Source organism: Rana temporaria, chromosome 1, assembly GCF_905171775.1.
Source record: "Rana temporaria chromosome 1, aRanTem1.1, whole genome shotgun sequence".
In the NCBI taxonomy this organism is placed as follows: domain Eukaryota; kingdom Metazoa; phylum Chordata; class Amphibia; order Anura; family Ranidae; genus Rana; species Rana temporaria.
Window position 1 is genome coordinate 365,996,838 of NC_053489.1, and position 13,647 is coordinate 366,010,484.

General features: G+C 42.3%; 1 protein-coding gene across 1 annotated transcript in view; it reads left to right on the top strand.

Annotated features, from left to right (window-relative positions):
- The window catches only part of GRIN3B (glutamate ionotropic receptor NMDA type subunit 3B), a 220,965-nt gene extending 209,276 nt beyond the window's left edge, over nucleotides 1–11,689 (top strand). Inside the window, exons 7-9 of the mRNA XM_040322193.1 lie at nucleotides 2,714–2,878; nucleotides 6,193–6,260; nucleotides 10,619–11,689. Of these exons, the coding sequence (XP_040178127.1) occupies nucleotides 2,714–2,878; nucleotides 6,193–6,260; nucleotides 10,619–10,919 (534 nt within the window). The 3' untranslated portion in view covers nucleotides 10,920–11,689. The remainder of the gene's footprint in view (nucleotides 1–2,713; nucleotides 2,879–6,192; nucleotides 6,261–10,618) is intronic.
- The last annotated feature ends 1,958 nt before the right edge of the window (nucleotides 11,690–13,647 follow it).

A 13,647-nucleotide genomic window follows, 5' to 3' on the forward strand; every position in this document is an offset into this window, starting at 1 on the left:
CATACTCTTTTTATAGTTCACATGCTTGCTAAAATATGGAGTTCTGCTTGTTGAGCTGGGAAAAAAGATCCAATGACTCGGAATGGTAGAACTGAAGAGTCCAGATAATGGTGTCAACAATTCCAAATTATGGCTCGTATAAGTACAGCATCTTTGGTTGAATTGGCATTCAGCAGCATTGTGGCAGTAGGTTTCAAACAGGAAAGTCTCTGTTCTCTCATTCCTTCCTAGACATGGCTCCGCACTATTCTGTCCACCCCTGTCCCAAAAGTGAGAGCAAAAGGTAACCCTTAGGCTGCATTCACACCTCCGCGTCAAGATACGCCGCGGCGTATTTTGCCGCGAGTGTGTAACTTTTTTTTTTTTAACAAAGCCTTCCCATTGCTTTGTATGGCCGAATGCCAATGCCGCCTGAAAAAAAGGGTCCGGGACTTTTTTTCAGGCGGCAGGCGTACGGCGTCTATGAGATGTGAACCATCTCATAGACAGCAATGGAAATTCTCCCCTCCAGCGGCACGAGCGTCGGGCGTTTTGTCACAGAGGTGTGAATGGGGCCTAAGTCCTCTAACTCCATTCGCCTTATATGGGGGCTCCCACATGACACTCCACCATTAGGAAGAGAAACCCTTAAGGGAACCTCTACCTGCCTTCAACTGCATGTGGACAACAGGGAGTTATTCACTTAGCACCCCACTGATTACTACAGTGATTTTCAACTTCCACAATGATCTATCAGGTATGAAAGACGCATACTTACAAATGTAGACATGTGCACTGCCAAAAATTTCGGTTTTTTCATTTATGTTATTTTCGTTTTTGTTTTTTTTTTCGGAAATTCGAAAATTCGGGAATATCAAAAAAAAAAATATTTTCGTTTTTATTTAATTCGTTTGTTTTTTTTTCGGAAATTCGGGAAAATCGAAAAATATTTTTTTTCCGTTTTATTTGTTTTTTTGCTTTTTTCGTAAATTCGGGATATTCGAAAATTCGGAAATTCGGAATTCCGAATTTTCGGATTTGCGAAAAAGCAAAAAACGAATAAAAACGGAAAAAAAGAAAATTTCCGAAAAAAACTAATGAAACGCAAATGAAATTTTTTTTTTTTTTCGGAAATTCTGAAAATTTCCGAAAATTCGGAAATGAAAAAATTCGGAAGTACGAAAAAAAATTAATTATAAAATCCGGGATTTCGGAATTTCTAAAATTCGAAAATTAAAAAAATCGAAAATTCCACAATTTCCAAGATTCCACAATTTCGAAAATTCAGATTTTTTTATTTTCGAATTTTCAAATTTTTCGAATTTTCAAATGAAAATTCGTAAATTCGAAAAATAAAAAAATTCGAAATTTCGAAAATGAAAAATTCGAAAATTCGAAAATGAAAAATTCGAAATTCGAAATTGAAAAATGCAAAAATTCGAAAATGAAAAATTCGAAAATGAAAAATCCGAAAATTCAAAATTTGAAGATTCGAAAATTTGAAAATTCGAAATCGAAAATTTGAAAATTCGAAATTTGAAAATTTGAAAATTCGAAAGTTCGAAAGTGAACTATTCGAAAATTCTAAATTTCGAAAATTCTAAAGTTCTAAAGTTCGAAAATTGAAAATTTCGAAATTCGAAAGTTAAAAATTCGAAAATTCGAATATTCGAAAATTTGAATATTCGAAAATTTGTAATATTCGAAAATTCGAATATTCGAAAATTCAAAAAAATCGAATTTTCCAAAATTGAAAAATTCGAAAATAAAAAATTCGAAATTTCGAAAATTCGGAATTTTGAAAATAAAAAAAAAGAAAATTTTTCGAATTTCCGAAAATATGAAATATGAAAATTCGGAATTTCTAAAATTTAAAAAACGAAAATTTTTCGTATTTCCGAAAATCTGAATTTCCGAAATTCGGAAATACGAAAATTTAAAAATCGGAAATACGAAAATTAAAAATTCGGAATTTCGGAAATTAAAATATTCGGAAATTCGAATTTTCGTAAATCCGAAAATTCGGAAATTTGAAATTTTCGGAAGTCCGAAAATTCGGAAATAAAAAATGTGTTAAAACGAATTTCGGAATTTTCGTTAAAAAACTAATTAGAAACTAAACGAATTGCACATGTCTACAAACTAATGGAACTATGCCATTAAGATTGTACCTGAATTCAGCTTTCAAGAGGTATATCCGTTAAATAAAAAGAGGGTCAATTGAGCAGGGGGTAAGGACAGAGGCATCTGGTTCCAAATGAAGGACAGTTAGAAGCTAAGAAGAAATAAAGATGATGTGGCATATGTGTATTGGCTTTTCATTTACAGATCTCCCTTTTGATGCTAAAATTTGGATAAAAGCACTGTATTTTGTTCTTTCAAGCTGTAAAATGTGTTAGTGTTGTTATTCAGATGTGCATGCCACCTGTGAATGGGCCTGACTTACTTGCGAGAACCCCAGCTGGATGCAGCTCCACTGAAAGCAATCAAAGGCTGATGGCTCCCGCTGCATTTAGAGCCAATCACTTGCAGGGGTTCGCTGCATGAGTTTTTACAGTACATGCAAGTGACTGGGATTAGCTGTGGGAGCTGGCAGTCTTCCATTGCTTTCAGTGCTGCTTTCTCCCGCAGCTAATTGCCCGGAACCCCCCCTGGGGATCTCACATGTAATTGGGGCCAGGTCCCTTTACAGGTGTAAATGTAGCCTTTTTTTTATTATGATTATATCTTACAGACGCTCCAGATGGGAATTTACCATTTTTCAGGCCTGTTTGTTCTTCTTTGCGTTGGGTTCGGCGGCTCACTTCTTACATCATTGGGTGAGAGAGTGGTCTACCATTTTGTTATACCTCGTATGCGAAAGCGTCGCAGATTCAAATACTGGCTGCATACTAGCCAGGTAAGTTAAGATTTCTAAATAAAAATGAATGAATTTGATTTAAAATGTAGTTTAATTTTAAATCAGAACATCTGTCACAATGGACAATCTCAGAATCACAGGTATTTACTAAATATGTTCTACCCTTTAAGGCTAATACCCAGCACTTACATCAACACATAGCAAACATCACTTGACTGTCTTGTTTTTTGATCTACAGTAGGATCTCTAAGGTTAGTGAACACAACATTTGCAATTTTGTAATGACCCTGAATAAGAAAAAACATAACAATTTTCAAATAAATATACTGTATTCTCAGATTATGGGTCCTGGACTGGTCTCCATGTTTGCATGCCTTTTAACCCTAGAGGAGCTCAGGTGAATCACTTAAAGTTTTCTCAACATACTGCTCATGCAGTCCAAAAAGTAGATAAAAGTAAATTATGTTCCACTGCATCCCGGGTAGGGGGGGCCCCCTTCAGGAAGGCTGTATGGGGGCCCATGATTTCTAACAGCGGCCCATGGCATACATAACCTCTCTTCAACCCCTTAAAACAATACCCAAGAACTAAACAAAGAAGGGCAAAGGGGGTTTCCTACACTGTGTTCCTTACCTTTCAAACAAACAGATTTGCAAAACTAAACTGCAAGAATAATTTATATGTCCAGAACACAGCAGTAACATAGGGGTCAAACAATGGGCAGGTAATACACACACTTGACATGCCAAGTCTCAGGAGTGCGCTACATAAAGAATGCAGGGCTCAGCAGTGCACTACATAAAGAATGCAGGGCTCAGCTGTGCCCATCCAAATACAGCCTCACCAGTGCCCAGAAATGCAGCCTCACCAGTGCCCAGAAATGCAGCCTCACCAGTGCCCAGAAATGCAGATTTACCTGTGCAGGGGATCAGAAAGCAAAGGAAGAGGAGAGGCGGCCGGATCATCACACACGCTGTGACAGCTTTAATTTGAATTGTCGAGTGCCTGCCGTCACACAAGTTTCACCTCCTGGATCGGCTCCTGCCTATGATAGACAGCACACGTCCATTGGACAAGTGTGCTGTCCATCAAAGGAGCCAAACTAGGAGGCGGGACTTGTGTGATGGCAGGTGTCCAGTGATTCAAATTAAAGCTGTCACAGCAGACAACACCGGCGGACCCCCCTCCTCTGCCTTAGCACCCACCCAGGATCGACCCTGCACCTGGCGCTGCCCCTGGAATCCAGAGACAGACTGGCTCCGAGGACAGTGCCCTCACTCCAGGGACTGTCCCCAGAAACTGGGAACATCTGGTCACCATATTCTAGATGTTGCAGAGTATGATGGATAAGTGCAGCGGAGTCTAATTCAGATCAGACATATTCTGTAGTAACAGGAACTGGCTTCTTTATTGTAGAATCATCAGGCAGACAAAGATGTCTCTCTGCCTCATGGCAAGAAGAACACACAGATTACAAGCTGGAAGAGAAAACCAACGAGTACATCACTGTGATACAGAAAAAACAACATATCATAAAGAACACAGTCTATCATATCAATGATCACTAGCAACATCTTGTGTCCTTTATCTAAACTGAATCTGATATATATTCTAAGCTATAGTTTGTTGCATATATCCAACACTAGAGCCTGTTAATTGTCCTTAATATTATGTTCATATACAGTATATGCAGCGAGTACTGACAGATTTAAGGCTCAGTCACATGGGTACACTCACAAAACATAGGGTTTTTCCTGTTAGAGCTAGCAAAAAATCATGTGTAAAATGCACACCTAAAATACTCACGTTTAGATGCATACAATGTTTAGACATGTATAATTAGTGACTTAAGGGCTTGGTCACACAGGTGTCTAAAACACACTGGGCCAGATTCACAAAGAGATACGACGGTGTATCTCCTGATACACCATCGTATCTCTGACTTACACTGGTCGTATCTATGTGCCTGATTCATAGAATCAGTTACGCATAGATATGGCTAAGATCCGACAGGTGTAACTGTGTTACACCGTCGGATCTTATTTGTAATTTGAAAATGGCGCGGGGGGCGTTCCCGCTGATTTACACTGAATAATATGTAAATCAGCGAGATACGTGAATTCACGTACGTACGCGGACCCGACGCAGTTTCTTACGACGTTTCCGTAGCGGTTTTCCCGGCGTATACTTACCCCTGCTTCTATGAGGCGCAGCCAATGTTAAGTATAGCCGTCGTTCCCACGTCGATTTTGAATTTTTTTACGTCGTTTGCGTACGCCGATTCAGAAACCCACGCGTCGCAAGTTACGCTCATGTCGAAACCACTGACGTCCTAGTGACGTCAGTGGGAGCAATGCACGCCGGGAAATTTCGCGGACGGCGCATGCTCATTTAAATCGGCGCGGGAACGCACTTGATTTCAATAGTACCCTCCCTCTAGCCGCAGAATTTGAATTCCGCCGGGGGATTTGCGAGACGCCGCCGCAAGTTTGGAGGTAAGTGGTTTGTGAATTACCCACTTGCCTCTCAAACTTGCTGCAGCGTATCTTAAATCAGATAGATCACGCGGATCTAAAGATCCGCTGATCTACCTGAATCTGGCCCATTGTTTAGATGTGCACAGCATAGAGTTTTTTTATGCATCTAAACACAGCACTGCAACAAGAGACTGTGTATAAATGCATCTCAACATTTTCTTTTCTGAATGTACACTAAGCTGCACAGGCATATAGTCTAGACCTGTAGTGGCGAACCTCGGCACCCCAGATGTTTTGGAACTACATTTCCCATGATGCTGATGCACTTTGCAGTGTAGCTGAGCATCATGGGAAATGTAGTTCCAAAACATCTGGGGTGCCATTGCCAAGGTTCACCATCACTGGTATAGGCACTATTCTGCAATGACAGCAGCTACAATAATTTAACCCAGTGTGACTAGTTCTTTTTTAAAAGGTTAAAATTGAACGGCATATGTATTTTTAGCCTATTTACCTTACAAAACTGTTGAGTGAAAAGCTAAATTTGAAAAGTTTGTGCATAGAAGGTAACTAACCTAATGGTCCTGTTCCTGTATATCTCCATGTTCAGCATACCCGCTGTTTATATCCCTCAAAAATCATACATATTTGTATTATGTTTTAGATTTCCAATTACTTTCTTTAGACCTTCAGCCTTGTCCCTTGTATCCATAATTTATATATTTTTAATAATTGATTTACCTTTTAGTATCTCCCCTAAAGGCTCTAAATTCTCGGATTCTCTATTTTTCCATTTATATTCCCAAGAAGTTTACTCTTACCTGAAGAGTACTGAATTTTTGTGAATACTAATATTCTTGTTTTAATATTTAACAGAAAATCCATCGGGCATTAAATATGACCCTCGAAGACCAGGACGTGAAACCCCCAAACCCTGACAAAAGGTATTTTGTTTCATGTTCGTTGTCAATTTAAAAAAAAAAAAAAAAAACACAATCCTAGCAGACCAGTGGAGGAAGGTGGAAAACCTCAACAAATCGTGATCCAATTTGCTACAACAGGGGGAAATTCCTTCCTGATCCCTCAAGAGGAAATCGTATATTCCCTGGATAAACTTTACCTATAAATGTTAGCAGGGCCGCTGATAGGCCATTACAACTGGCTTTGTTGTGCCGGGTCCGGCCAGCAGGGGGGGCCTGGCAATCTGCACAGAGACCAAAATGATGCAGAATATATAAAAAAATATATATATATACATTCCTTCAGCCAGCACCCCATGACCTATCCACCAACCTCAAAGCCCCCCCCCCCCCCCGCCCTCCTCCGACTTTTCAGTTTTTTTTTCCTATTCTTTGCTACCTCCGTACTGATGTTCTTGTGTGTGGGAGGGAGGGACTATTTCTTTTGTTTCGGGCACATATCACTTCCGCGCCCACTCCTCATGCTGGCTCAAAACCCAGCCTGCACATTGCCTTCCCTGGCGGATTGATTCCTTTCCCTCCGCTCATGGCACTCTACTCTGTTCTCCTGAGACAGAGACAGTGAGACTGGAGAAAAAGCGGTGAGGGAAAATGGCGGTGGCGGCAGGAGAAGGAAGCATCTGACATCTAAAATTGTTTGTGACTGACACTCCCGGCAGCAGCAGCCGGATCAGAGAGGAAGTGCCTCATGGGGCCCAGATAACACAGGTCTGTGCTTGCTTTGGGGGGGGGGGGGGGCGATTCAAGATCTACGTGTAGCACTACCCTTGCAGGAGCTGCCGGTTTAGATTTTGTGTGGCACGTAACCTCTATTCTTGTTGTCCAGGGTAAAAGGAGAGTCCAAAGAATTTTAATGTCCACAGGTGGAAGGGTAGGTAGGTTCAGGTGCAAAATAAGAAAACACTCCTGTTTCAAGCAAACAGTTTTCGTCGCCACTCTAGCCAGAGAGGGGAATTGCTCACCCAGATAGGTCCCTCTAACTGGCCTAGCAGCCGGGATGGCGCACAAATTAAAGTACATTCACTGCCACAGACCTTCCTTTCTTGATGAGATATTTTGGTCTGGAATCCTCTGCCACAGGATTCAGCACCCGGATCTCTTTAGCTTTTTCTCACTAGAACCTTTGACAGGCGACACTGTCAAGCCTCTCAGTGTATGGTGCATCCTTTGGTGAAGCTTTCAGGCCTTCTCCTAAGGTACCAGCCTCTTGCATGGCCCCTACCAGGATAGGTCCTCCCCTGGTCACCTTCATCAAGTGGCCTCCTCCCGCAGGACGGACAGCACAGGATCACCTCTGTGGTACAGGCCCTAGTCAGACAACTGGGCCCAACAGACAAAGCCGCAGCCCTGGGCCAGGCGGGCCATGGGGCGTGAACGGACGGGCCCGCACCAATGGCGTCTGTCCCTTAAGTACCCCTCCCCAGCATACACAGCGGGGCAACCACTCCCACTGATTGGCTGCTGAGGGGGACACTCAATATACCATGACTTGGCTGCTGCCACCCTTGGCCTGTGGTGGTAATAACACCCCCAGGCAATCAATGGTGAATCACTCACAGCACAGCCATGGCTGGAACAGAGGCTTAATTGCCCTTAATCAATCTGGTCTGAGCCAAATAACAGCTCAGACCCCCATTAAATTTGAGGCAGCGCCTGTTCAACAGGAGCAGGGCGCTACACACTATATCACTGTATCTGTCTGCAGAAGCATCTAAACATTAGGGCATTGGTGGCACTGTCTCTGCAGGCAGCACATGCGTTATGGCCCATAACGCATGTGCTGCCTGCAGCCAGTGCCTACCATGCCATAATGTGCTGCAGACAGTGCCACCTATGCAGCCAATACCATATTGTACTGCAAACAGTGCTACCCATGCCGCCAATGCCATAATGTGCTGCAGACAGTGCCACCTATGCCGCCAATGCCATAATGTGCTGCAGACAGTGCCGCCAATGCCATAATGTGCTGCAGACAGTGCCACCCATGCCGCTAATGCCATAATGTGCTGCAGACAGTGCCACCCATGCTGCCAATGGCATCATGGCATTGGTGGCGCTGTCTGCAGTACATTATGGCAATGGCGGCATGGGTGGCACTGTCTGCAGCACATTATGGCATTGGCGACATGAGTGGCACTGTCTGCAGTACATTATGGCATTGGAGGCATGGGTGGCACTGTCTGCAGTGATAAATATCACTTGAAGACAAATCTGCACTTTGTTTCAAGGCAGGGTCTAGAGAGGGGCCAGGGGTGGGGCTGAAAGAGGGACCAGGGGTAGGGCTGAAGGGGGCACTGTCGGGTAGGCTGTATGGGCCCCATGATTTCTGAATGTTAGTACCCAATTATAATGTGCTGCAGACGGTGCCCCCTATGCCGCCAATGCCATATTGTAGTGCAGACAGTGCTACCCATGCCGCCAATGCCATAATGTGCTGCAGACAGTGCCACCCATGCCGCCAATGCCATATTGTGCTTCAGAAACCCTCCTAACATGGCCAAATGTTGGGCCTTTCTGATCCTTTTACTACACATCCAGGTAGTGTCTGAGCTTGCTGATAACCCTCATTCTTACATATATACATTATGCATGAGCAGACTGACAACTCATGGGGCCCCCGGGCAATAGGAGATTATGGGGCCCCCGGGCAATAGGAGATTATAGGGCCACACAGTATACACACATACAGTATGCATACACACAGAACACACATGGAAAAGGTACTGGAGAGGCGGAGCAGCTATAATCTTGGGATTTTTAGACCAAAAGGATGTAGTAAGGGACATTTCAGGGACAGATGTAAAAAACACAGATTTTTACATACTGTCCCTGGTTTTACTGAGGTTGGCAAGCCTGATGGGGCCCCCTAGTGGCATGGGGCCCTCGGGCAGTGCCCGAGTGTCCGAATGGTCAGTCCGCCCCTGACATTATGTTTGTTGAAAATTATAAAGAACCTCTAATAACTGCTCTATTTTACTGTACTCCATAATACCCTATATCAGGGGTAGGCAACCTTTAAAGGGGTGGAGATCTACCTGAACAATATGGGAGACGTCAAAGATCACCGGCACAGTGTTGTCTCCTCACACCTTATTTAAACCCTTAATTGACGTACTACCATGTTGCAATTGCGTGCATTACACAGCAATCACTGGCAACATATCGCCTCCTCACCACAAGCCCAACAGGAGCTTTTCAAAGGAGCAACAGTGCCTGCTGCACTTGTAAATGTGCCTATAGTGCACATTCACACATAAAGTTGGGGGGTGGTAAAACCCTGCTGTTGAATCGTGGTTTTACAGCCCCAACCCCTACTCTCTTTTAGCTGCTGAGGCAGCAGCCAAAGGTGTACACATGTAGCAACAGGAATTAAGCCCCCTGTTGCTTTTGGTTGGTGCTACTGCCTGCCAATCGTGACCCATTCAGGTAAATGCAACTGCATGCTTCTACAAGGTCCAAGGGGTTAAAGCAGGTGGTGAGAAAGCAACACAAAGCTGCCTGCTTTAACCCCTTGTTTGCTGTACTGCACAAGGTTGCAGGGCACTTGCAGAGCGGCCTCATTCACTTGAAAGGGTCATGACAGGGTGTATAACTCCTGCTGCAGCTGTGACATGTGTACACCCCTGGCCACTGCAGCTAAAGGGGGTGCGGTTAGGAAGGTGTTGATAAAAACACATCTTAACTATGGGGTTTTATCACCCTCAAAACAGCAAAAGTAAATAAACCCTTACTGTTCTGAGCCTCCTATAAGGCTGTTTTCACACTGATCTGCTGCAGTTTACCTGCACCGTGCACCGTCAATTGTATCCTGCAGGTGTGGTGCGCTTTCAGAAAGTGCACCAAACCCGCAGGATATAGGGGTCTATGGCTAAGCGCAGCAAAACTGAAGGAAACTGCAGGTACACTGCACCCCGCGGTGTGGGTAAACCACAGTGCATCAGTGTGAAAGCAGCACTATACTATTATGCCCAGTGTATTGCTTCACACTGACCTGAAGATCACTTCTTTCCTGATGATGGCACCACTCTGGAGACCGCTATCCGGGATAAGAGGTGGAGTGCAGTTGGTATCACTCTGCATGGGACAGGATCAGACACTACAGAGGAGGCATCAGCTTATGTGGCTCTTGCTCCCTACTACCGATCCAACTTTACAAGTAGTCCCTCGGCATTGCATTCTGTTTGATGCTCTGGAATGGCGGGTCAGCAAGACCAGACTGTGATCTACCGGTCACCTGCTTGCGATCTCCTGGTTGCTGACCCCCACCCTTTATTGTACTTGGCTCTTCCATAGGTTATTATTTTCTTAACTCTTTTTTGCAGCTGTAACCTTCAGAAAGATGCCAACAAAAAGCCTCAGTCTGTCTGGAACAATTTAAGTCGGACTACCATCCGCCAGGAAAAAAGGGTACATTTTAACCTCGAGACTGTAAATGCAAGTGATAAACCTTGTGAGAATGGACAACCCTGTCGCCCCAAAGAGGAAGAGCTAAGGGAGCTGGAGGAGAAGATTGAGGACATGAAGGAACAACTAAGAGCTGCCCTGGTGAGAAAAAGTCAGTTGATGGTAATCCTCCAGCCCCCGTGTAACCACACTCAGCCAAAGGCCGAAGGGAACAGATGATAACCATAACATTGTTTGTCTCTATGCAACTTATCTAGACAAAAGTTCTGTCAGAGAGCTTGCAATCTAATTGTTCAGTACTTCCAGTGAGGAGTTGCAGGCAGTTCATCACTGAAAGATTTATACCAAGGCACATGGAGATTAATTAACTAATGCAATCCTCAAATACATAAAAAGAAATACTTATCTGGTGCAATATTGTACAACATGGACTAGTAATATGAAATCATTATAATGGCATATTATCACTCTACCACAATCATACGTTCTTGGAACCGGAGGAAGAAAAAAAGATTTTTCACTGCATTTCTATTCTGTATGACTTTCTTGTGTCCTCTTCTATAGTTCATCTTTTATGATTGTTGCAAGCTATTCATACATTTATTGTACAGCACCATGGCAATATAAGACTGTAACTGCGGGTTAGTAATCCTTACACTTTTAGTAATCCTTTTCAAAGCTTAAGAAAATCTCCCATAATAGTCAGCTATCAATGCCTGCTTCTTGGATGAATTTAGTCCATAGAATAGAACTATCTATCTATACTTATAAATATGTTTCTGATACATAAAATACAGCTATACATTAGTTTGAAAGAATTATTAAGTCTATTTTCATTATAACAATATTTTCTGATTTCAATTTTGTAAGGGAGACAATTATTGGCAATGTAATCCATTGCTGGTGTTTTGAAAGTATTTCTATGATCATTTTATAGATGGCTTCTTTACCTTACAACACATCTGGTTAAAAATGAAAAAAAAAAAAAAAAAAAAACATATTGGTCTGATCACTGAATTAGTTAACCACTAGGACGCAATAATATTCTTAAGTGACCGTCCAGAGTCACCAGCACTCAGGATCCTCAAAAAGGACAGTTGTGACCCCAAGAAGCACCAGCGGTGCCCTGCATTTGTTTCTGAAGCTCTGCAAAAAATGTATGTAGCATGTGGATGGTATAAAAAGTGTGCATTCATTTAGCACATTCCTCAAAAGGTACACTCTGGTTAAAATGGAAAATAAAAGCTGAACTCCAGGCAAACAGCTAGATATAGAATACATATATGGGTGCTTTTTTATTTCTGTCCATCTAGTCCTCAGATTTATACAGCTCTTCCACACGCCAAAACCCTGTCTGACAGGACAAAAGACCAGACTTAATTACCTTTTGAGTATGAAGCTGCTTTATCTTTTAATCCTTGCCTGTATTCCAGTTAAAGCTGGTGCCATGACCACTGTCCCAGGTTTCCTGTTTTAAGGGTGGCTCATTTCTCCTGCAGCATCCTATGCAGCCACCCTTGCATGCAGGGACTATCCTCCCTACACTGGGTGCATCAATAGAAACACACAGTCCTGTAGCCTGGAATAGTAAGGCACTTCCCTGCCTCCAAGCTCATATACTGGGTGGAGACTGCACTGCTGTTAACACTTTCCTGTGAAGACGAGAAGTTTAGGGAAGGAGCACTAAGAGAACAGGAGCCAGCAGCATTGAAAGTTGTAAACTGTAAGTGCTCAGGAAAGAAATTTAAGCTGTTTTTTGGGGGAATTTTTTTAATTATATTGCAGCTTACAAATCATTAGATGTGGTGGCTGCATCAGTTTTCTTTTCTTTGTCTGTTTCCCTTTGTTTTTACTTGGTGATCTGGCCACAGTGGCCAGTAACACACCTTGAATTTAGGTAGTGTTAAATATATTAGCAGATGTAGAGACACTAAAAAATGTAAGCCAAATTCCAGCTCACATTTTATAATCAGTTACAGCAAACAGTTTTTTCCTTTTGGGACAAAGGTTTTGCATGAATAAATAAATCTGATAATTTTCATCACCCCTACCAGTGTTAAGTGGTTTGTCTCATCCATGTAAACTGATAAATATAACAGACTTGCTGGCTGAATAACCAGATGGAAATAGAAGAAAGAAAGAAAAGTATAAAAGAAACAAATACAGCCATCACATCCATGAACTGGAAGGCTGCAATATAATAAAAGTTTGTGTTTGGTTTTAATACTGCTTTAATAGCATTAGCAGCTCTTTTCTTACTCCAAGTTATTGCCTGTAATAATTGCTCTTTAGAAGTATTATAAATTGAACAGCCAAATGGGCTACTAGGTCGATACCACATGCCAGTATTTTCCAACTGTTCGCCAAGTAATAGACTTTTCTAAAGTACCCAGTAATATTATAGCAGCAGCACTAACTCACATTAATAAAAAAAAGACAAGAGCAAGAAAACTACATATTTCGTAATTGTTGAATAAGAAATAATGGTCAATAATGTACAGCAGACTCAGACCCACAGTGTGCCAAATGCAGTAATGACCATTGATGCAACAGCACTAAAGAATACATTTGTATAGGCCATTTGTAGTGACATAGTACTTTGGGGAATATCATCTAACATCTTCAGCCAGTGAAATGTAGAATCAGCCAACTTTGCAGTACATTTTCTCAAAATATAGTTATCGTTTTGCAGCTATCCTTAGTTTTGGAGGGGATTATAAATGTTACTGTAAGATGCAGTGCGGGTGATCTGTAAGTTCACAAATGCGTAGTGGCAATAACAATGGTGACCCGGCCTACTGCATTGGCAGGTATGGTGGTAACCTGAAATATTTTATCATGCAGTGACATGGTTGTTGGTGATGTGTGCAATCCATGGCAAATGTAAAGTAATCCAACTGTAAAACAAGCCACCTCTGTAGCTATAGGCATTGTGGAGAAGTTAATA